Raw genomic sequence first — 22,342 nt, 5'->3', positions numbered from 1 at the left:
CATCCCCAGTCTCTTCGATCGAGCAATTTAACTCCGGTGCAAAACACGATGCAAAAATTAATGATATGAAAACTGCCTCGAGGATTTTACCATCAAAAATTGAGTTCAGTACTGCTCAATTCCAGCATTCAAATAAATCTGGAAACTCGGTTTCTAGTTCGACAGCATTTTTAAACCATCGCGCGCACAAGACAAACACAACGTTAAATTGTTGAATGTCGTAAAACAATATAATTTGATGTTATAAAATATGCTGCCATTTTCAATTCCATTCTCTTTCCCAGTTGTACTTACGAAAATTTACGGGAAAGAGAAAAATCCAATGTTACATGTTTTCTCGTGATGGAAGTTGCCAGATTAAAATACACACACAAATACCACATTTTCCCTCACTCGCCCTCTCTCTCTCTCTCTCTCACTCTCTCTCTTTCTCTCCCTCTCTCTCTCACTCTCTCTCACTCACTCTCTCTCACTCACTCGCTCGCTCTCTCTCTCTCCCTCTTTCTCACTCACTCGCTCTCTCACTCTCTCTCTCTCTCTCTCTCTCTCTCTCTTTCTTGAGTTTTTTTCATTAAATGTAAGAGATCTTTGCCATCTAAATTTGCGAGATTCTTAAATAAAACACTATTCATACAGTAATTATTATGTATTGTATTTTTTGTTATGCGTCATTCTTACTATTAAGGGTGGTTGTAAAGTTTACAAAATGCTAAAAAGAAAAGCTTATTAGTAAAATAAATAAAAAACAAACACAGATATGTATACATGCGTGCATACATATAAACAAGGTACTAACATAAAACACAGAACCAGATACAAATTTATTCACAGTAAAGACGTACAAAACTCTTTGCAGTGATGTAAAATTCATAACCGATTTAAATTTTTAACTTCATGAATACATTTCCCGAAAGGTTTTTGTTTATACAAATATTAGGAATGCATTTGTTCTTCAAATTTTCAGAATAACCGATTGTCTACCTTGTTCCTGTAACAAAATATTGACAAGCCCAAGGATATTTCCATCCGTCTGACCCCGTATATAATAAAATAGATTTTACCGGTATTTTAAAATTTTAACATTATTGAAATTTCACTCAGGAGATTGTCACTCTCCGATATGCCGACCCTGGTCTTTACAGAAGCCCGCGGTGTTCACTGGTATCTCCCTTAAGCTAGTTGCCAGAAGATCGCTTCTTTAAGCTTTAACAGGGGTTTTCAACACTTTGGTCATTTCAGCCAACAACGCATGCAAAATATAATCTAGCCATAAACGTAACTTCTATAATACAGTCACACAAATTAATACATTTACACCTACCACTGCACATATTTTGATTAGTCGGAGAGTACTCGTTCTACACCCAATACTAATCAAACTAATCTACATCTTGATCGATGAGGTGCTTTATAAATATTCAGCCATCAACCCTTAAGAATACTTTTATATTTCCATATCATAAAAGTGGAAATGGTGACCCAGAAAGCTGCTAATGCGCTCCAAAACTGTTATTAAATTCGGCGCCATACATTCACGCTCTCAGTAAGGAGCCAATGCATGACAAGTTTCTATTGTATGGGACACATTGATAAACCTATCTCTGCATAAGCGGCAACTGTGCGAACTTAATCAGTAAGGATGATTCCTCGTTTCCGGCTCAGGTTCTCTGGGTGCCGTCTACAAATCGTTCTCTTTGTACGTTAATTGCCACAAGCTCAAGGATATTTCTAACCGTCGGCCAAACAAAATATCAATACACTACCAAGGAATGTTTATCATTCTAACATTATTGTCAAGCTTTCAGGCTTCGAAACTTAATAATTGACATATAAGGAAATCATTAGTAATAGCATAATGAAAATACATGTTGCATTAGTTTAATTATTTATATCATAATTTTTAACTCTTGGCAAGTGTTGTGAATTTAAATTTATGAATATTTTTTCCGACAATTATGTTAAATGTACATGTAACGGATAGAAGTTTCAATTTTTTAGAAAGCAACATAACTTTTTATTTATGCTGTTATCGAAATTCTCTTTTAAGTAATTTTCTTATTAATTTTAACAATATTTGTTAAAGGTTTTTCATGCATTATATTTTCGTTATTATAGCATAGACCATGTTTGATCTCGTTCATTGTAAATTTTTCGTGAAGCCAATAAACTTCGTAGGTTACTTATTATAGTTTCAAATTTCTCAAGAAACTGATAATAATCCTTGAACGGTCAACCATGGAACTGTGTGATTTTTCTGTCTCTAATCATGTTTAATATAAAACTAAATGAGCGCAGAATAATGACATGTAGATTGATGCGTCTCCATTTAAAATATGATCAAAGTGAATGAATTTAATTCCATAATTGCGCAATTCGCAATTTCGGGTGATGCGAAGCGAGTAATCGTGACACAAGGGAGCCGATGTTTTGGTCCAAATCGGCCGGACCACTACGAGGTTTGATCCAAAAGTAACCTTTATTTATCTCGTCCAACGAGATATAAATAAACAGGGAATGGCGACGCTCATTTCGATCCGAACAGCGCAGAACACTCGGACCTTCTGAACTTTCAAATAATTGTAGAAAACTTATTTTTCACAAGTCGTATGTGCACGTTAAACTCCCGTCTTGAATCTTGATCAAGATTTTGTCTCAAAGAATGATCGATACATTGTAAAAATTGTAGTTTATTGGAATTTAATGTCGTTCCCAATTCACTAACTTTTAATTAATGTGAGTGCACATGTCCAAGCCTTTGAATATAGTGAATTGCTTGAAATTAATATCATATTATTTATCAAGAATCACAAAACCTATTTGAAAACAGTCGCGTAACCTTCCTGCGCACACATAAGCACATTTTTCAATCGAAAATTTCAAAAAAAAAATTTAATGGGGCGTTTTTGTGGAAAAACTCCTGTGACACGTAAATTTTTATTTTTTGACTAATTTATCAAAATGTTTTGATCTATCTTTCCACAAGTTAACGAACTTAACATAGTTAACGTATAAGAATAACGAGATACGAATAAGAACATAACTCTTTATAATATACATAATACATAATAATGTACATTTTTTTAAAGATTTTTTGTGCCTGAGTTCAATTGTGCAAACGAATTTTAATTTAGAGTAATCGTTTTCAATTCCCTAAAACTTTTTCAAACCCTATTTTACGAGTAAGCAAAGTCTTCTGTAACTTTATCAGCCAACCTCAATTTATTTGTCATTTTCGTTGATAGTAACTAACTTGTTCATTGTACCGAATGATTTTTTTTTAATAACATGGATTAAGAGAACCCTCCGGTTTTAGCATTTTACCTAACAGCAGAATGATATCAATTTTTTCTCCTAATGTGTAAGAATTTTTTTAAATATTTTTATATTGAACTAAACTTTACTGTGATGGTTTTAAAGATAAACGCTAACTATATATTAAAATATTTTAATCTTCAATCGTTTTTTCATTATTATCAGTCCATATCCTCAAAGGCCAAAACGTCCATTTTTATTTGCGTTTTGTTTGTCAAACATTAATTAATTTTAGTTGATATTTGTCAGTCGGAAATTTGAGTTTCGAAGTCTTTCTTTCGAAACCATGAAGCAAGTAATTTATTATCATTTAAAATGACAAATAAAATTGGTGATGGTTGATAAAGTAGGGGAAGATTTCGCTTATCCAAAAAAAAAAAAAACTCTTTTCACTGACAGTTGAAGTTCAGGTTTTTGTAAATAACTTGAGAACAACATTGAAGATTAAAAAGTCCTCTTCTCTCTTCGGAAAATGTGCATTGATAAGTACTATGCCATAAGTTAAGTTAATAAGTTGCGTTTCTATCCCTTTCCCGTTATCCTGGAGAGTATTTCAAGATCATAATAAACTAGAAAAAAAATAAAAGCGTAGAGTTTTGGGATTTTTCCCCAAAAAGCTCTAATTGAAAAATATGGTGGAGAGAGCACACAATTTCAACACACCACCTCTTCCTTTCTTCCATATTTACACTGTTAACACGTATTTATATATTTATTTGCACGATGTTCACACAGGACAAATTCCCATGTCTCATATTGATTGATTGATATATTGATTGATACGTATCAATCCAGCTTTAGATGAGACAACGTTGTGTGTCAGGTTTCATCTTAATTGCAATCCTTTGTATTTATAATTTTAAACAAGCTTTAAATTAAATTCTAGTCACTAATGTAATATCCTGTGATAATATAATGTATTTATTGGTTTTAATCACAACAATAGTTAGTAAGAACAAAAAAACAGTTGGACTTGTAAATATGTGAATTATTAGTGAGATGGCTTGTTCTCCATATATAACCGAATGCTGGCCATGTGCTTCATAACCTTAACCATTGCATTAGTTTTTTCCGATGAGAAAAATTTTTTTCTCTTCTTTCTTGGGAAAACCATGATGATGTCAACATAATGTTGCCGAAAGCTTGGTGAGTCCAACACTTTTGTCCTTCTTTCACCCAGTAATGACCTTAAAGAAGATATTGAACTCTACAGTGTTTGTTTTCTGTATAATTGTGTAATTCTCAAAACGACACGCTAAATGAACCTAATAACATTACTTAACTCAGCGATTCTGAATTTGGCCTCGACCTTTTTCAAACATGAGTTTCTTCGATGGAGGAACACCGGCACAACGGAAGCAAAAATTCACACTCGTGTTGCGAGCCCACAATAATAAAGCCAGGGATAAAGAACAATATAAAATACTCTTCCAGTTCCTGGTATCCATTGGTAAAAAAATTTACTGAAGAAGATCAAAAATAAAATTGTCCTGGTGTGCTAGCCCAGAAAGAGCACCATTATAGGAGACAGCAAATGATCTATTATCCGAACATGACTCAAACTAGACTGGTAAGGAATTCCCAATTCCAGAGGCTTGTAGCTTTTCTATAAGAATCTATCTACCCATCCTGTCGAACGCTTCTGAAAGATAAGTGTACACGGCATGAACTTCCTTGCCAGATACAACAGAATTTAAAATATAATCTTTTTATAATAGTAGGTTCTTTGTTGAACTCCCATTGACAAAGCCTTACTGGTGAATTGAAACAAAGTTCGTATAGTCTATAGAGATGACTCGGATACAAATGAGTTCATTGCTTTTGCAAAACATCTGAGAATCGAGATCATCTGTTTATGGTTAATCGGACGGTAGAAGCTTTCTGCCATTGTTGTAAACAGGAAACACATTCGATAATTCCAGTTAATAGGAAACATATCAGATGTCATCGAACTGTTGAATAAGCGAGCAACAAGGGCTCAAAAAAAATGTTCTATTAAATCCACTATAAATTGAACATTACTCAGGTCCAGCCTATTATAATCATTGAAGATATACCAATTGATAAAAGTATCCTTGAATAAATACACGAACCAGTGGGTAATATCTGAGGAATCTGTGATACATTTGTTGTCATGATGCGTATCAACTGGAAGGGAAATGGAGCAACTTTTCTTATTTATAAAAGATCATAAATACTTTATCTGATTTAGAAAACTTGATGAACTATTATGTACATAATTTAAATGAACCGATGAAATTTATAGTTTAGACTGTTCTCTCAGATCACAAAAAACATTAGAAGTAGTTAAATTACGGTTGTTATGTTTTTTCAGCAGCCTTCTTTTTGGAAATAAATTTGATAGTCTCCTTACCGAACCAACAGGGGAAATGTGAATGAAAAATGTTTTTATTGGTACAAAACTTCCAGAGCGATCTAAAAAATTTCATAAAAGTTGACATAAGAATCGTTGATGTTATCACAAAATATATCATCCCAGATAATAAGGCTAAAAAATGTGTTGATATTCTGATAGTCAACATTTCTGAAATCTTTATATGTACCATGCGAACTATTGCCGAGGAAATAACTTTTCAAAGAAGGGACATTTACAATAAGCGGAGGATGAAGTTAGTCTGAAAGTACCAGAGAAGAAGTACTTAAGGATGTGAACAAATCGTTTGGATATGTTGGAACATAGTCAAGATTGATGGCGGAGCTATTGTCAAGAGTACTAATTTGTTGTAGTTTAGAGAGACTATTGATCAACGATATGCTATCAACGCATAAGGATTGCGTACTTCCCTTTCTAGGGAGTTTCTTCTTTCGTTATGTTTATATTTTGTACTAAAATGTACTCGTCCCATCGTTTTTAATTTCGGCCCAGTCGGACATTTCCTTTTTCAGAATAAAACGAATTTTTATATTTCCGTGCGATCACGTAATTTTTTTGTTATTGTTTTATGTAGGTTGTTATCAGTGAAAATAAAGGCTTCGACTTACCTTTACTTTGTAGTTAGTACGGACGTCTAACCTTTCTGAAAATGAATTGTCCTGGGAACATTGAATTTCTCTGTCCTACCTGCATTTTTATTTAGAAATATTTAATAAAAAATAATATCGACCGTTAATGAAATAAGGATGTAGACAATTCGTATTCGTTTAGTGACCATAATTGACCATATTAATTATTTCAATTAAATTGTTTTTTTAATCTAAGGTCTTGGTTGAGATGATAAAATAGGTGTCACGAGCGGGATTCGAACGGCTAGCCGAAGATCGTGGGTTCGAATCCCTCTCATAACACTTACTTTAACATATCAACCAAGACCTTAGAAAAAAAAGAGTATTTAATTGAAAAAGATAACAATTAGGCAGCGCTTATCAGCTACGCGCCGTGATTAGATTGAAAGAACTGCAAAAAATCCACTACAGCAGGACGTTAAAGATTTGTATATTTTAACATTACAAAATCCCACAACTCCGCGTTATTTATATATTTCAATAAACGAAAAATGCCTGAATAATTTTTTTTATCCATTTGCAATTCTTGGTTTGCACTGTGATAAGAATGCTAAACCGGCTTTTCCGACGACCCCGGGCGAGCGCTTTCCTTTTTAAAGCATTATTGATTATTCATACCGAGAAGGCGAAGAACTTTTTCGTTATTTTTAACAAGGTATTTACAAATCGGTACGGCCTGCTCAGAGAGGAAAGGGCAGTATAAAACTTGTTTCCCCGGAATTATTGCTACAGGCGTGAAATTAATATTTACTGTTTTATAGTCGGTTTATTCACCGCCTCAGGATTAATATCTAGCCTTATTTTAGAAATTATTAACGCCTCGAGCCAGGCCGTGTAAGCCAAAAATTGTATGATGGTTGGTTTGCTGTCCGCTCACTTTCGCTCGACTGGCGGCAAATTAATAACAATGGCCAGAGAATTTCATGCCTCTAACAAACGGGCCTTCATATCCAATTGAATTTAGTTTCACTTTTGAAATAAAAAGCCATTAATATGAAAATAAAACTTAAATAATATGGTAGACCGATGATTTATCAAATGATTTTTGGAAGTAAGAAAATGTTGCATTTCACTTAGTTAGACATTTTGCGTTTATTAAGTCATTTATTTATTATTTTTATTTTAAAATATATTTGTTGCAGTATAATTTGACTTAAAGAAATCTATCCAAATTATACCTATAAATGGGTTGTTTTTTCACAAACATCGGCATCCTGAGAGGAGAAAGAATGAGAGAGAGAGAGAGAGAGAGAGAGAGAGAGAGAGAAGGAGAGAGAGAGAGAGAGAGGGAGAGGGAGTGAGAGAGAGAGAGAGAGAGAAAGACATAGAGGGAGAGTCTAAAGTGCTACAGGTCTACTGCACTACTGCCTGTGGTGTTAAGATTAATGCTTATGATATGAACCTGTATGTACATTCAATGTTTAGTTAACTATAAGCCATCTTATATAGCTGCCTAGGATGTAGGTATTTACCGTAGGTTACCCTTCTTTTACGTCATTCAAGATCCGCTTAAGGTCGCCGGCCTCTCATTAGAGATAGGTCTGGGTTTGGGTGCCAAAAGCAAAAGGATAATAAAAAAAGGTGAAAAAAGTAATAACGTACCTTATAGAATCAAAGAAAATTCGGAAAACTTCCCGGCCTCGTGAGGTTTTCTTACAAATGTAGAACTACTGATGTAAAAGTATACTGCTCTGAAATATTTGAGAGTATATCAAGATCAAAAGCTTACTCGAAGTGCTCATATAGAAAATATTGTAACAACTTTTCTCCATAATGAATGAACAGTGTCATTTGAAAACCAAACCTCTTTTATCCTAGAAAATGCAATCTAAGACCACTGGTGTCATAGGGTTCATAAGTATGTTGGTGTGTCTGTACTCTTAACATAAATAGATTACAAACCTTCAAGAACAAAGTTCACAATAAATTAATACATCCTGATGAAAGAACGAGATTGACTGTTCCACAGCCGGTAAAAATAAAACGCCCTTACGATCCTTGAAAAAACTTCCTTTCGATTTTTATTTTCAAGAAGTCTTTTCAGAGGATCTTCGGAAGAGGTCAAAACAGAGAAAACTTCCTTACGGTTTTCGCCGAGCTTTCGACAGTTTTATACTGTCATCTTCAGGGCCTGTTTTATTATCATATAAACAAACAATTAAAACATGAAAAAACAATAATTACAACAATAATTGGATATCTTACTTTAAAACCTTAATAGGAAATTAAACAACATGGTGTTTTGGGCACAGAAGTACATTATGTTTTTTTCGGCTCAGCATCTAAATATTGATTTAAATGGAATACATTAACAATTAAAAATTATAGCTAAAATTACAGTAAAAATAAAGTTAAAAAACGTGGTCGAGAAAGGTTACCTCATATAAGTCTAAAAAACCAATAAAATCCACCTTTTTTTAGTTTTTCAGGTACAAATGATCACAGTAAGTTTCCCAAATATATATATACATATACAATTAACTTATTTTAAAATTTAAATAACAATAAAGTAGGATCACAGATCAAATCAATAAAAACCGATAAAAACAATCTCTACGACGAGGGGAAACAAAGGATGCGGGAAACAATCGTTTTTTCTCCTAGTTAACAAAAAATCCGCCACTAGGGCGATGTTCTACTTTCCCTCCTTTGCTTAGAAATCCTGTATTCATTTAGGAGACCTGCAAAGACCGAAATGGATCCCAACCTATCAGTTTGTAGATTGTAAGTATTTGGGGTGACTCTGATATAAACTTTCTCAGTCAATAATCTCCTTTCCAAGTTCGACTCCACAGCCAAAATTTTCGGGGAGTCGAACTTGAAAAAGTGATTATTGTTTAACGCATGGGTAGCAAGTCCATATATCTTATTTTTATTGTCGCAATCCAACCTGTGTTGGTTCAACCGTGCAGACAATTTTTGCTTTGTTTGACCTACATAGTTGACATTGCATTCCCCACACGACACCTGATAGACCACATTGCAAAGTGATCCGATTGGTTCTTTTGTTTTCAGATTTGCATGTAATACATTTAGGTTGTTATTATATTTATAAGCAATGCCTACATCCCCAATCTTATGTCTGAAGAGCCTTTTTAATTTTTGAGACACTTCAGGTATGTATGTGATAGACTTGAAAAAAGTAGGCTTTGCCACCCCATTATTTACGATTTCGATTTGTTGTACTATCGCACTTTGGTTTGGAAAATCATTTTCAACATTTATAGAGTTATTCGTCATTTCGACATTGCCATTACTTACATTAATTTGATTATGCCTGAATTCAGTAATTAGTCTATTGATCAATGCCACCGGGTAATGGTTATTTTTACGTAAATTGAAAATTAGTTTTACATTCTCTTCCAAAAACTTTCTGTTACTTAGACCCAACACCCTACTAATTAGATTCTGGGCACAATTTAACTTTAATTTTAGCTATAATTTTTAATTGTTAATGTATTCCATTTAAATCAATATTTAGATGCTGAGCCGAAAAAAAAAACATAATGTACTTCTGTGCCCAAAACACCATGTTGTTTAATTTCCTATTAAGGTTTTAAAGTAAGATATCCAATTATTGTTGTAATTATTGTTTTTTCATGTTTTAATTGTTTGTTTATATGATAATAAAACAGGCCCTGAAGATGACAGTATAAAACTGTCGAAAGTTCGGCGAAAACCGTAAGGAAGTTTTCTCTGTTTTGACCTCTTCCGAAGATCCTCTGAAAAGACTTCTTGTATCCAGCAGGTCGATAATCTAGTTCATCGTTACATTTTTATTTTCGTTTAAAAATTAAACATAAGCAAAGTAACTCTGCCCCAAAAAAGGATGAACATATGTGACATACATGAGTTATTAAAGTAACTTTGCGAAAAAGGGAGTTTATCGTATAATCTATTTCACGGGAAAAAATGTCATTATTATAATAGCTGTACGCAGATATATATATCTTTGCCACACTAAAAATTAATTCGATTTTTCTTTTGTTTGGTGGGAATAGCCAAGAATTTCTACCGTCCAGAAATGGATTTAATTACGGAAAACAGTCGCTATTCTGCCAGAGTCCCATGATCGAGAAAATGTGAAAAATAAAATAGACACATCATTAGGCCAGGCAGTAAACTCTTCTTTGTTGAATTATAATAAGAGGTCGGGAGGAAATCGTAGTATTTTTATCACAGATCCAGTCGACATATGTTCAGGACGACGTGTCTCTTCCTGAAATTAACGGCTTCCCTTTTTCCCCCTCGGTCCCTACAAGTCATTACGCATTAGAAAGGATTCGAAGGCTCGAAAATAGCCCCGAGGTTAGACGCTTTCGCCCCCTTTTGGTCGTATCGACTGGAATTAGGGACGCGGATTTATCGAGGCCGGCTATGTCGTTCGAGTTGAAAAGGGCACGCTTTATTTTGAAGAGGAAGCCCATTTATCGGTTTTCGTTTTTCGCCGCAAACGGTCAATCCGTTAGATCTATTTCTGTTTGCTTTCCGAGGCCTAGCTTTATCGTCGTGCGGTTTGATAGTTGATTCTGCATGAGAGCTGATGATCATTTTTGATGCTCGAATTTGCCCTCAAGCGCCGAATCCTAAATTGCAAGTCATCTATCGTAAATTAGGTTTACCCTATAAGTGAATAAGTCCAATACAAATATTTTTGTCGTTTTTACAGAAAAATGAACTTTTATATTCAAAACCTCTATTTCCAATAATTTTCATTATGTCAAATTCCATTCGAAAAAATATATCCCAGACATTATGTAAATTGAATAGTAGCATAGTTATGCAAATAGGGATTTGGAAAGCGACTGTGTTACGATTATGCAATTTAGTACTATTATTTTTTAACCGATAACTATATATTCATATAATTTTTTTAGGTGCCGAAAAAAGTTTAACAGGTCAGAAGGTGTTGAATAATTAGTATAAAAAAGTAAAAAATTCGTTAGTCGGCGACCTACTTAACTTAGTTGTGTAAACTGAACTGTCAATTTTGGTAACAAACTGCCTTATGCGCAAATAAAAAAAATTAAAATTTAAAAATGAAATTAAATTAAAACTTTCAAAAACAGTGTCGGTAAATGTTTCATTTTTACAATGCGTACTACTTCTTCACGTACATTTTTTATTTTATTATTCTGAAATTTCTAATTAAAACATGTTATTTGAATATATGTATATATAAAACTAGAGAGAAATTAAACTATATTATTCTTTTACTTCAGTTCACTAATGAAACTTCACTACCGACTTCTAGGAGAGGGGGGTCACATGGTCATTTCCTCTCGAGAGGCGTTATGTGATTGTAGGGATAAGTTCTGTTAGAAAGGGGTCGGGCAAAACTACTGAATTGCAGGGAGAGTGTTTTTGGGGAATTTGGTGAATTTTGAGATAAATGGAATCTTAAGATCTTTGTGTGTATCATTTGAGACTAAATATTTTTAGTTTCAAATGATTGGAGGGTTGGATGTTGGAAGGTTTAACGGTTCCCCACGGTCCGATTCCATATGTATAGCGTGAATCTAGCCTGAACTGAAGGAAATGAATGCAGTCGAATTTTGGGGTAGGAACATAGTTGTAGTACATTGTGAGAGAATATTTGCTTAGGAGGTATGGTCGGACTTGCTTTCATTCATCTCCGTTTTTCATTATCTACACCAGTCTTCAATACATGTGATATGTCTGTTCAGATCTTCGGAAGCAACTGCACGATCGGCGTTAAAGAATAGTACAGCTGTCTCTTCGGCAAAAGATGAATGGAGGTGGTAGTGTAGTGAATCCATGTAGAGTGTAAAGTATACAGAGGATAGGTCGGAGCACACTGCCTTGCGGTGCTCCCATTTCCAGAGAGCAGTATTCGGAGTAATCTGATACTTCGCAGACCCTACAGACCGCTCTGTTAGTTAAGAGCGAAGGAATAAAGTGTATTTGATAGGACATGCTTTATTTCGTACACAAGACAATTGTGCCACTCGCGGTCAAACGCATATGTCACATCAAGAAAGGCTCCTATTCAATATCCCATGCCCTGAAGGAAGATGTGGAATGGTGGGGACGAAAGCCTAACTGATGATCCGGGAGAAGGCTAAAGGCTATGATCAAAGTGTAGTGTTTATATGATGTATTTCTTTTAGATCCTTAAAGTAATTCTTTAGATACTAGTAATAAGAATATTATCGATATGCTTTTTCCCGTTTTCTGATAAACCGAACCTTTCCACAAACTTGACATTAGGCACTTTAATTGTCTATAAACCAGCAACTGAGGTGTCAATAAAACATCTCACTACTAAAATAAAAGATTCATCCTAATTATAATATTTTCTAAGTCAAGTTAAGAGTATCAGTGATGAAATTCAACAATTTGCCTACAATTGTCTGAAAACCGTGCTATTTTTCAACGAATGTTCATTATTTTCTGTGTCGCAATCTTTGCTTAGCGTTGAGAGTTTCATTAAATTGTTCTTTTTCTCTCTCGTTATTTCTTGTTCTTAAGCTTGGAAATCCCCTCGGACCACATTTAATTCAATTTAACATCTGATGTATCTGTCACAATAACAGTTAGAGAAGGAAAATGTTTCTTATTTTTTACATTATTCTTAATTTAGTTTAAAAAAAATTGTGTACAAATATTAAAGATACCTCATAACTTATGTGTGGTACAAAATAAGTAAATTATCATGTCATTACCAGTAGAATGATGAGTCGAGGATATTCGCTAAAATGTTTAAGCTAAATCACATCTACGGATTGTCAAAATTTGTCAGGCTCGGTTCGATTAGATTTTTTATATCATCCCAGATCTAAAATTTATTTTGTCTCTCAGTAAACAATTAAACCAAAAATTATCAGAAAAGTACAAAACATTGTTTAGAATATTAATAAAAGCGATGCCAAATGTATTACGTTTTGTTTGGGAAATCGTACAGAGCTAAAAAAATATGGCCTGCTTATTATATTGCATCAACAATTTATAGCGTATTTTCTTAGTCCTCATCAAAAATGATCTGATTTTCTTAGAATATATTGGTTTTACTTATTTACACTTAACTGCCTTGATCTGCTTATACTCTTGACGAAGTACCGACAGTTTATGTTATTTTTCTTGTTTTATACCAGAATTGACTTCCTTTTTATAGCATAATATTGGTTTTACGTAATTACACTCTACTGCATCGAACTGTTTATTATCCTGAAGTCATAGTCAGTCAAGTTTATAATGTTTTTCATGTGTTTAACAAAAATCGCATTTTATTCGTTAAAAATATTAAAATTATTAATAAAAAGTTTATAATTAAGTTTATCAAATGAATTATATGATTTTCATTTACAAGACTTCACACCCTTCAGAACAATTAGATATTTTTGAAAGTTTAGTTATTTCAGCTTTGGTTTCACAATATTTACATTTTAATTTTCCATCTTGAAAAGTTTAATGACTTTTAAACAGACATGTAATTAATTATTCTTTTTATCTAAGGTTTTTGGTTGAGTTGGAAAATTAGTGTCACGAGCGGGATTCGAACTCACGACCTAGATGTCAACAGGCGACTGTTCTAACCACTTGATTTATCGTGACTTCAATCTCCTCGGACACCAAATCTCCATCTCAATCTACAACCTTCGAATTTTTCCAATTTTTGCCATATTTTTAAATGTTATGTAACGAGGATTCGATCCACAGCGACTTTTGAATTGGCCATGGGTAGCTGTTAGTGAAATAATTAATTATTTTTAATTATTAAACTAATCCATATTTACTTAACGGTCATAATTGACATATTAATTATTTCAATTTTTTTCACCTAAGATTATCATATTTTCATCAATTTATAATTTTTCATCTCAGCCAAACACCTTAGGTAAAAAGAATAATTAATTTGAACAATTAATACGGTCAAATATGACCACTAAGCAAATATGGATAAATATATGACTTTTGCCACAAATGAATGTTTTTAAGCCTTATATTCCACAACGCAGTGCTATACATATGTCAAGTTAAATTTAATTTATAAGCACCTTCTAGCCCATTTCCCCCAAATTTACATCTAATTATAAAAAACCACTAACCGTCACCCGTAGTTTATTGTTTTTTCCCCCTACCCTTCATATTTTTACACATCTCAGAATGTCATGAACCCGTTAATAAATATTAATACAGACTATGCGTTTCATAATTATTCGTTTGAAAATGGAACCTCTTAACGGACAATTTTTGGGTTTTCGAATTCACCGGCAAAAAATGTAGGATCTCTGAACCTCGAATCCCTCCACACCGGTCGCGGACATTGCTGTTAGTCCCTATCAATTAATCACTCTTCTAGAATGAAATAAACAATAAAATTATATTCACTAATTTCGTGGTCCGCTTGACCAATTAATATATTACAATTAATTAAGGTTTTTAGTTGAGATAAAAATGTCAATGGCATGAGCGGGATTCGAACCCACCATCTTCGGCTAGATACGCCGCTGCTCTACCACTTGAGCTATCGTGACCTCGATCCACTCGAACACTAACTTCCCTTCTCAACCCCACCTTTTGAATTTTCCCCCCATATTTGCCATTTTTCAAATGTCGTGTAATCTATTTGATTCTCGGCGACAAATGATGATTTTATCTCAACTAAAAACCTTAATTAATTGAAAGATATTATTTGGTCAAGCGAACCACGAAAACTTGTGAATTTAATAAGTTAAAATGAAGTATGCCTTCACTAAAGCTCTCCGTGGCCATTTCATTTGTCGCCGAGAATCAAATGGATTATAGGACATTTGAAAAATGGCCAAAAAGAGGGAATATTCAAAAGTAGGGTTGAGATGGGAAGTTAGTGTCCGAGTGGATCGAGCACAAGATAGCTCAAGTGGTAGAGCAGCGACTTATCTAGCCGAAGTTCGTGGGTTCGAATCCCGGTCATGCCATTGACTTTTTTATCTCAACTAAAAACCTTAATTAATTGTGATAAAATTATATTTAATTTACATGTAAAAAATGTTGGTTATGATAATTTTAATTCGTTTTTAAATCAAAAGGTTTTAAGCCAAGTATGCTACGTATCGCACATAATCCATTACTGTGAAATAATGAAAACGGTTTAAATTTTGTGTTTTGACACAACTGTTAACCTATTCAGATATGAGCATGATATCGCGCTTTGTTTGCCCCCATTGTGGATCTGTTCGCTTGATATCGGGTTCTAGTCCCTTCACTTCACTTTTAGCTCAAAGAACTTTGCTGTTTAAAACGGTAGACGGCGTGTTTTAATTCACCTGTGTATGTCTGCGACATGATATTGTATAGGCGTCTCCTTCTCAGCAAACATCCCCCACCTTTCCTATTGCAGTTGGCAATTACGCTGAACTGCTTTGCGTTGCTTAGCAACACACAAAATTCCATCTTTACCTGATACCACACTAATAACATGACAAAATGTGTGTAGTCCCTTTGATCATAAGAATCGCGTCTAAAAAATTTGATCAAATTCGTACTAGCAGATTTCGTGATTACTTCTTCTATACGAACACAAGTATTCATTGTATTAATGTAAATTAATTACACTTTGATTTAAACATGACGCAAATTCAAAGGAGGCTGTCAGTTAATATGGAACATATTTAGTGAGAAGGGGGAATAATATTTACGCCAAATAAACTCGGCCTAGGAAATCCTAAACTTCTTATATATTGAAACTTCAACTAGAAGGGGAATAACTGGCACACTTATAAATCTTTTCAGACAATTTCATGGGGATTCTGCTTCCAGTGATCTACAATTTTCAATACTTTTCCAAATAAATGTCTCTAGATCTCAGGGAACCAACGAGGAACGGTTACATTACAATACTAATATTGATAAACGGCGAAACAAAACCCTCTCCGTGACATAATGCATTCAAACGATCGCATAATTCTTATATTATGTTTTAGATAGTTCCTGACCCGTATAAAATGAACATCTCAGCTGGACGTCGCGAGTACCTGAAGAAAATAACGGCTTTTTTAAAGCCTCAGAGCGAAGACTGTCTTAACCTTAACATTTATGCACCCAAAGATGGTAAGTCATTTTATCAGATTAACTAAAACAAATTTTAGGTATTCATAAAAAATATATTATCCCTTTATCAGATTATTTCTTATAAAACACAGCGTAATAAATTGTTGAACTGTTGTTTGCTGAAAGGGCGGTTCTCCGAAATCGCAATAAATATCCTGGTGAATGACAGCTCCCGATATTGTCTACGCACGATTAACTCCCCTCCTCCGATTATATATATTAGCAGCTATATATAAAGCTTCGACGCCCGTTTCCAGCAGCTACACAGCACTGAGCTAAATTACGAGGGAGCCTCTCTCTGAAAGGAACCGCAGACGGTAACAGATTCCTTCCGACGCCTGATGCATAACTGGTTTCTCCGTAGTTTCTCCGCAACCTAGCAGTTGTTTCCGACATCTTTGGGTGATTGTACTCGGTTCAATCCGACCGTTTTAAGCAGATTTTATAACTGTGCCAAGCAATTCATTATTTATAATTTAATAATTTAGAATATATACGTCATCCGCAATCACAAATACAAAAGGAAAATCTAATTACATGGTTTAATTTCAAACGATCTAGTAACAATTCAATCCATAAATCGTTCTTTATTTAATAACGTTTTTTAATTATGCTGAAGAGGATTGGAAGGAGGTCAACTCATCTCTTTACTGTAGTATCCATAGCTTTCAATGTACATTACCACATCATCAGGGCCATTTCAACCTCATTATAAATTAATTAAATTCATTTTAATATATACTCAAAAAACCGGGAACTTGTAAACTCAATGTATTTGTTATTTTAATTGGAACATACTTATTTTAATGAAAACCAAATTAAACAACATAAGAAATTCATGAGTTTTAATAACAGTTATTTAATTATGATGGCTTGACAGAAAATTCACCAAAACTCGGGAATATGTTTTAGTGATAGGATAAATTGCCAGTTAAATATATCTATCATTAAATGATTTTCCGATGGTTTGGTGAATATTCTTTCAAACAAACATAATTAAAACAGTTTTATTATAACACATAATTTTTTTATCGCGTTTAATTATGTTTATATTAACATAAGTAAGTTGTAATTAACAAAACTATAAAAAAAGAATATGTAGTTTGAAATAACTAACTAAATACGAATGGCCGGGTTTTGTCTTCGGAGGCATTTCCTAGTGTTTAAAAAGATTTGTTTTATTTTTTAAATGAAATAAAAAACTGAATGCCTTAAATTATGCTCAATTTTTTTTTTTAAATATCGGTTTCGGTTGTACTGTGAAATATGCTAATGTTTCGAATGAACAAGGCACTGGAGATGTACAAAAACCCGGTGACTACCCTAATTGTGATTGTATTTATAAGCGCAAATCCATGTGTGTGTATGGACGGGACTTTGAAGGAGGATAAAATACAAAATGGACCTATCGATTTAGGTAGGTATTATGTATCAATGGAGGCAGTGTGATAGGCAGTTAGTGACTGAGTAATATTAAATCCACGGCGGCTATCCTAACTTATTTGAACATATGACCTGACTGAGTTTACTCTCTACGAATTTATCTATTAGCGTGAATGATTGGAGAACATAGAGTACATAAACACTCTGCCGGCTTCCCAATTATTTTTAAATAATATGGTGTATATTTTATATTAGTTTTAAGGGTTGGGCTATTTTTTGCAACAACATAAATGTGTAAAACGAAGTCATGTAAGTAATATTGAATTAGAACCATATACCCACGTGTGGAAGGGTTGAATATAAATGAAAGCACTTATCCTTGTAATAGTATAAAATGAAAGATGGAAAATGCGCGAGCGATAATTGAGATAAAACCGTCTATATAGCCGATAGGATTACAATTTACTTCTTTCTTTCCGCCGAAAATGGACGGGTTCGAACTCAGTGGGTGCCATTCCGATTTCTAGGGGTTCAAAATCCATCCTTGCCACAGACAGTTTTATGTCAATTCTCAAAAATTAGTATACTTTATTGTCACAGGTTTTATCGTTACATAAAGGGTTTTCTCTCCGACTCGATGCATTCCCCAGCACATTCCACGCCCAAAATAGAATAAAAGCCAACATATAAACCATGATCCGATTCTCAACCCTTTTGCAGATATGAAACATTTTATTGCGTTTTTTTTTCAAATATCTTCCGTTATAAATCTACTAGCAGCTCTTGACCTATTCGTTTTTGTGAAATCGTAAAAAGCATTGAAAACAGAGTTAAATTACTTTTAAGAAAATGGTGGCAAATTCAGTCTTGATCTTCAGGATACTTGTGCATAAATGAATATGTTGGGTTGCCCAACATAAACCCCCCTGCCAGCTTTTATGGTGTATCTTTACATAATGAATTTAATAGAGTTTTGTTCAGAAGTGATTGTTGGCAGTATTGGTTGTCTGCACTCTCATTGACGGAATAGATGGATAAAAGTTCGTTATGCAAAGGATACGATTGACAATTGTAAAGATTGTCATGAAGTTGAGTTAATGATACAGAATTTTTAAGTTGGATTTTAGTATACCTTAAACAAGCTTGAGATGTAAAATGTAATATTCGGTGTAAATGCATTAAAGGAAGCTGGAAAAACGTCCATTCCTAACATGATTCATAACAGGAAGTTTCTTAAATGGGTATTTGAAGAACATTGGTATAATCCAACACGGTGCAGACTCTGCAAAGAAGCAGAACAGACATACATCTTCCAACAAACTTTGACGCTACTATATATTTTCCCGCAGGAAGGAAGTATTTTGGGATGTAACATTGTAACCGTTGACGAGCTATAACTATTGTAGCTGTTAACAAGTTGGAACCACTAAAATTGGGCATAATAATGAAATTTCTATGGTCTAATAGGTATGTCAGAGGTCATCAAGACCTCAACATTAAAGAGGTTGTCAAGTTTGGTAGTCTAGGATTCATGTTTATGTATTTGTATGATTTTGTCGGGATAATGAATAGTGGCACTTGTTTTCCATTTGTTATTGGCATTTTTGTAAATAGTATTTATGAATCCTACCTATTTTTTTTTTAATGTAGACTTTTTTGGTCATGGTAACTGTAGCGTTTTATGCATCAGTGAGAATCAGTCCATTGTTCGTTTTTTCTTTATGTTTTTTATTAGTTTTTCTTTAATGTTTGTTTATACTCGAGAGAATAGGGCTATAGTTTAATCTATTATGCTAGACGTCTTTTTTGTTTTTCACTGTCCACGGTAAGAGCCCTTATGGATGTATCTGCGTTTACTAATCCCCTGTTTGTTGTTTATTGAAGAATTTGTGTTTTGGGAGGTATATTCGTCTTTTTTTGGAGTAGTGTATTTTTTGAATTAGCGATTTTGTACAACACACTAAAGTAAAACATGGATGGTTTCATGTCGGTTATTTTTTCGGGGGAGTATATTTTCGACACCTAGGTGTAAGTTTTTTTATTGAATCTATTGTACTTTATGTGCAAGAATATGTAACATGAAAAGATGTTGAACAAATGTTGAACAGAAACATAAACCTACACCCACCAATTGAAAAACTTTACAAATCTTGTTTATATTAGTTTATTTACAAAAACATTCTTAAGCTTATACGAATTAACTCATCAAAAATAATTTTAACATGTTGATGTTCTTTAGCAAAGAAACGGGTTATTTTACGTTAACGCTTGCAAAGGGTAATTTTGTAGCATCGTTACTAATTAACTTACCACAATGTACCAGCTAGTCTTTCACTTGTTGAACCAGTTTAAATCCATCGAAGAGAAGGTAAACGACGTAAATAAAGGATGTATTTTGTATTGCTTGATAGCACCCTATAAGGTTACATGGGTAAACTTTCCTTAGGGAGCTTTCGAGAGTGTGCAAACTGTTTTGTATCCCTTAGTCGCCAGTAAATGCCAAAAGACTGATAGTTAATTTCAAAATAAGGCGACAACAAACTTCGCCAAAACCACTCTGTTACATCACACATCCAACCGGATCATAGAATAAATTGAACAATTGAAAATGCAGAGTGGTGATTTATTTTTTTTTTTAATTCTAACTTTTTAATCCCGACGACGAATTTACAGGTGAAAAGGGGCAGCATTTCGAATTCCGAGTCAACACCCGGTTAACCGAGCCCACTTATCGTTTCTGCCAATTATGTCAGCGGCAGTATCATGTATCAATTGAAACACAAATCGACATTTCCACCCACTAATTCTCTGAAAATAGACGCTTTGCGTTGTTTTACCATTGCATTGATACCGTATTATTCCCATGCTCCGATCCCATTAATCTTTGCAAAAGATATTAAACAATATTCATTTAAATAAAACCAGTTTTCAGGCTGAACATGCTTTGGAATAAATATTTGTCGACTAGGTAGTCATAGCCTAATGTTTTGGGGTAGGTACGAGGTTACATCTCATTTATAATTTCTCAAAATTTTGACCAAAATTCACCAATTTCAACGTGGAATTAATTGTACACATAATTATACACAGCCACTGGGGCGAGTTAAAAAAAACATGGCAATTGGAAAGATGTATATTGAGGCTGGTGCAACCTTCATCAAGCTTGTATTCTGCAAGTTAGAAAGTCCCAATGGCTCTTGGGAGTACGACAATAAGTCAAAAAACACCCACCACCATCAGAAACGCATATGCATAGCTGTAAACCCGGAATCGCAGGTTTTTTTATTGACGTTATGCGAACGAACGACACCTACCAACAGGCTACCTTCAAAGAGATAGCTACAATTGGTGTTGGTTGAGACTTTTCCCTGAAAATTTATTTAATGAGTGTCCCTTTTTATTTGAGGAAACAATCTTTCTGACATGAAAACTCTTACGCTTCTGTGGATTTAAATTTATTTTTTATATAAAAACAACTAAATCATGTCGTATGTCTATATGCAATGAAGGAATATAAAATTTTATTTGTTAAAATAAAAAAACAAAAATAAACTAAAACCAATTATACAATTAAGAAATTAAGAAATTGCTGAATTATATATATATAATGCAGTTTCTTAATTGTATAATTGGTTTTAGTTTATTTTTGTTTTTTTATTTTAACAAATAAAATTTTATATTCCTTATACATATATAGACATACGACATGTAAACTAAAAATATTATATAAAAATATATATATAAAATATGAGATGATGGATCGACCTGCAGGTGAACAACTTTGAAAAAAGGTTCTTCGGTGAGGTAACAACAAAACGAAAATTCTTTAAGCATTGCCGAGCTTTCGAGGATTATATCATCATCATCATGGCCTATTTATTATAGGAACATATCGCAGTTAGAACATATTGTATAATTTATACACAAAAAAATAAAAAATAGCTTTCTTACTTTAGTGTTGAAATATACTTTGACAAAAAGAAACTGCATTTATAATAAGGTTATTTAAAATTATGTGGAGCTCAGTACCTAAATATTAACAGTATGGAATAAATTAAAAACAATAAAAACAAAATAATATAAAATACATACATATAAAATATAAAANTATATATATACATATACTAAACTTATTTTTAGGTAAATTTACTGTTAGCGTAGTTTTCAATATGTAGGTATAAACTAAATAAGTCAACCTTTATTTGAATTTAATAAAATATTTCTAATTCAACGTAAACAACATTAATTAAGGTTTTTATTTATTAGGTTTTATATATTAATTGATCAAGCGGACCATGAAATTAGTGAATTTAAGTAAGTAACATTCGTTGCTGGAAAAATTACTTTTTCTCTTGATTTTAGATTGTACGGCTTCCTTTTCAATATCGATTTGTGTCATCGGCAGTCAACTGTTTGAAAACAAGCCGGCTTAATTTTGGCCATCGGTTTCATTTCTACCTTCATGAAACAGTTGTCTGTGTTTGTGAAATGCTATCATCTCATTTTTATTATACAAACATTCGACTTTTCATTATTGTTTTTAAATGATTATTTAGAAATCTGGGAGGCG

At 33.4% G+C, this 22,342-nt stretch overlaps 1 protein-coding gene across 2 annotated transcripts in view; it reads left to right on the top strand.

The window, feature by feature from the left end:
- LOC106674233 (neuroligin-1-like) overlaps window positions 1-22,342 on the top strand; it is a 156,002-nt gene that overhangs the window by 1,121 nt on the left and 132,539 nt on the right. For both annotated transcript variants that reach the window (XM_014406849.2, XM_014406850.2), the window contains exon 2: window positions 16,263-16,389. In XM_014406849.2, the coding sequence (XP_014262335.1) occupies window positions 16,263-16,389 (127 nt within the window). The remainder of the gene's footprint in view (window positions 1-16,262; window positions 16,390-22,342) is intronic.

This window comes from Cimex lectularius, unplaced genomic scaffold (genome assembly GCF_000648675.2).
Source record: "Cimex lectularius strain Harlan isolate CLEC.00 unplaced genomic scaffold, Clec_2.1 scaffold63, whole genome shotgun sequence".
NCBI lineage: Eukaryota > Metazoa > Arthropoda > Insecta > Hemiptera > Cimicidae > Cimex > Cimex lectularius.
Note: the sequence above shows the minus strand (reverse complement) of the source record. Positions and strands in the feature narration are given on the sequence as shown.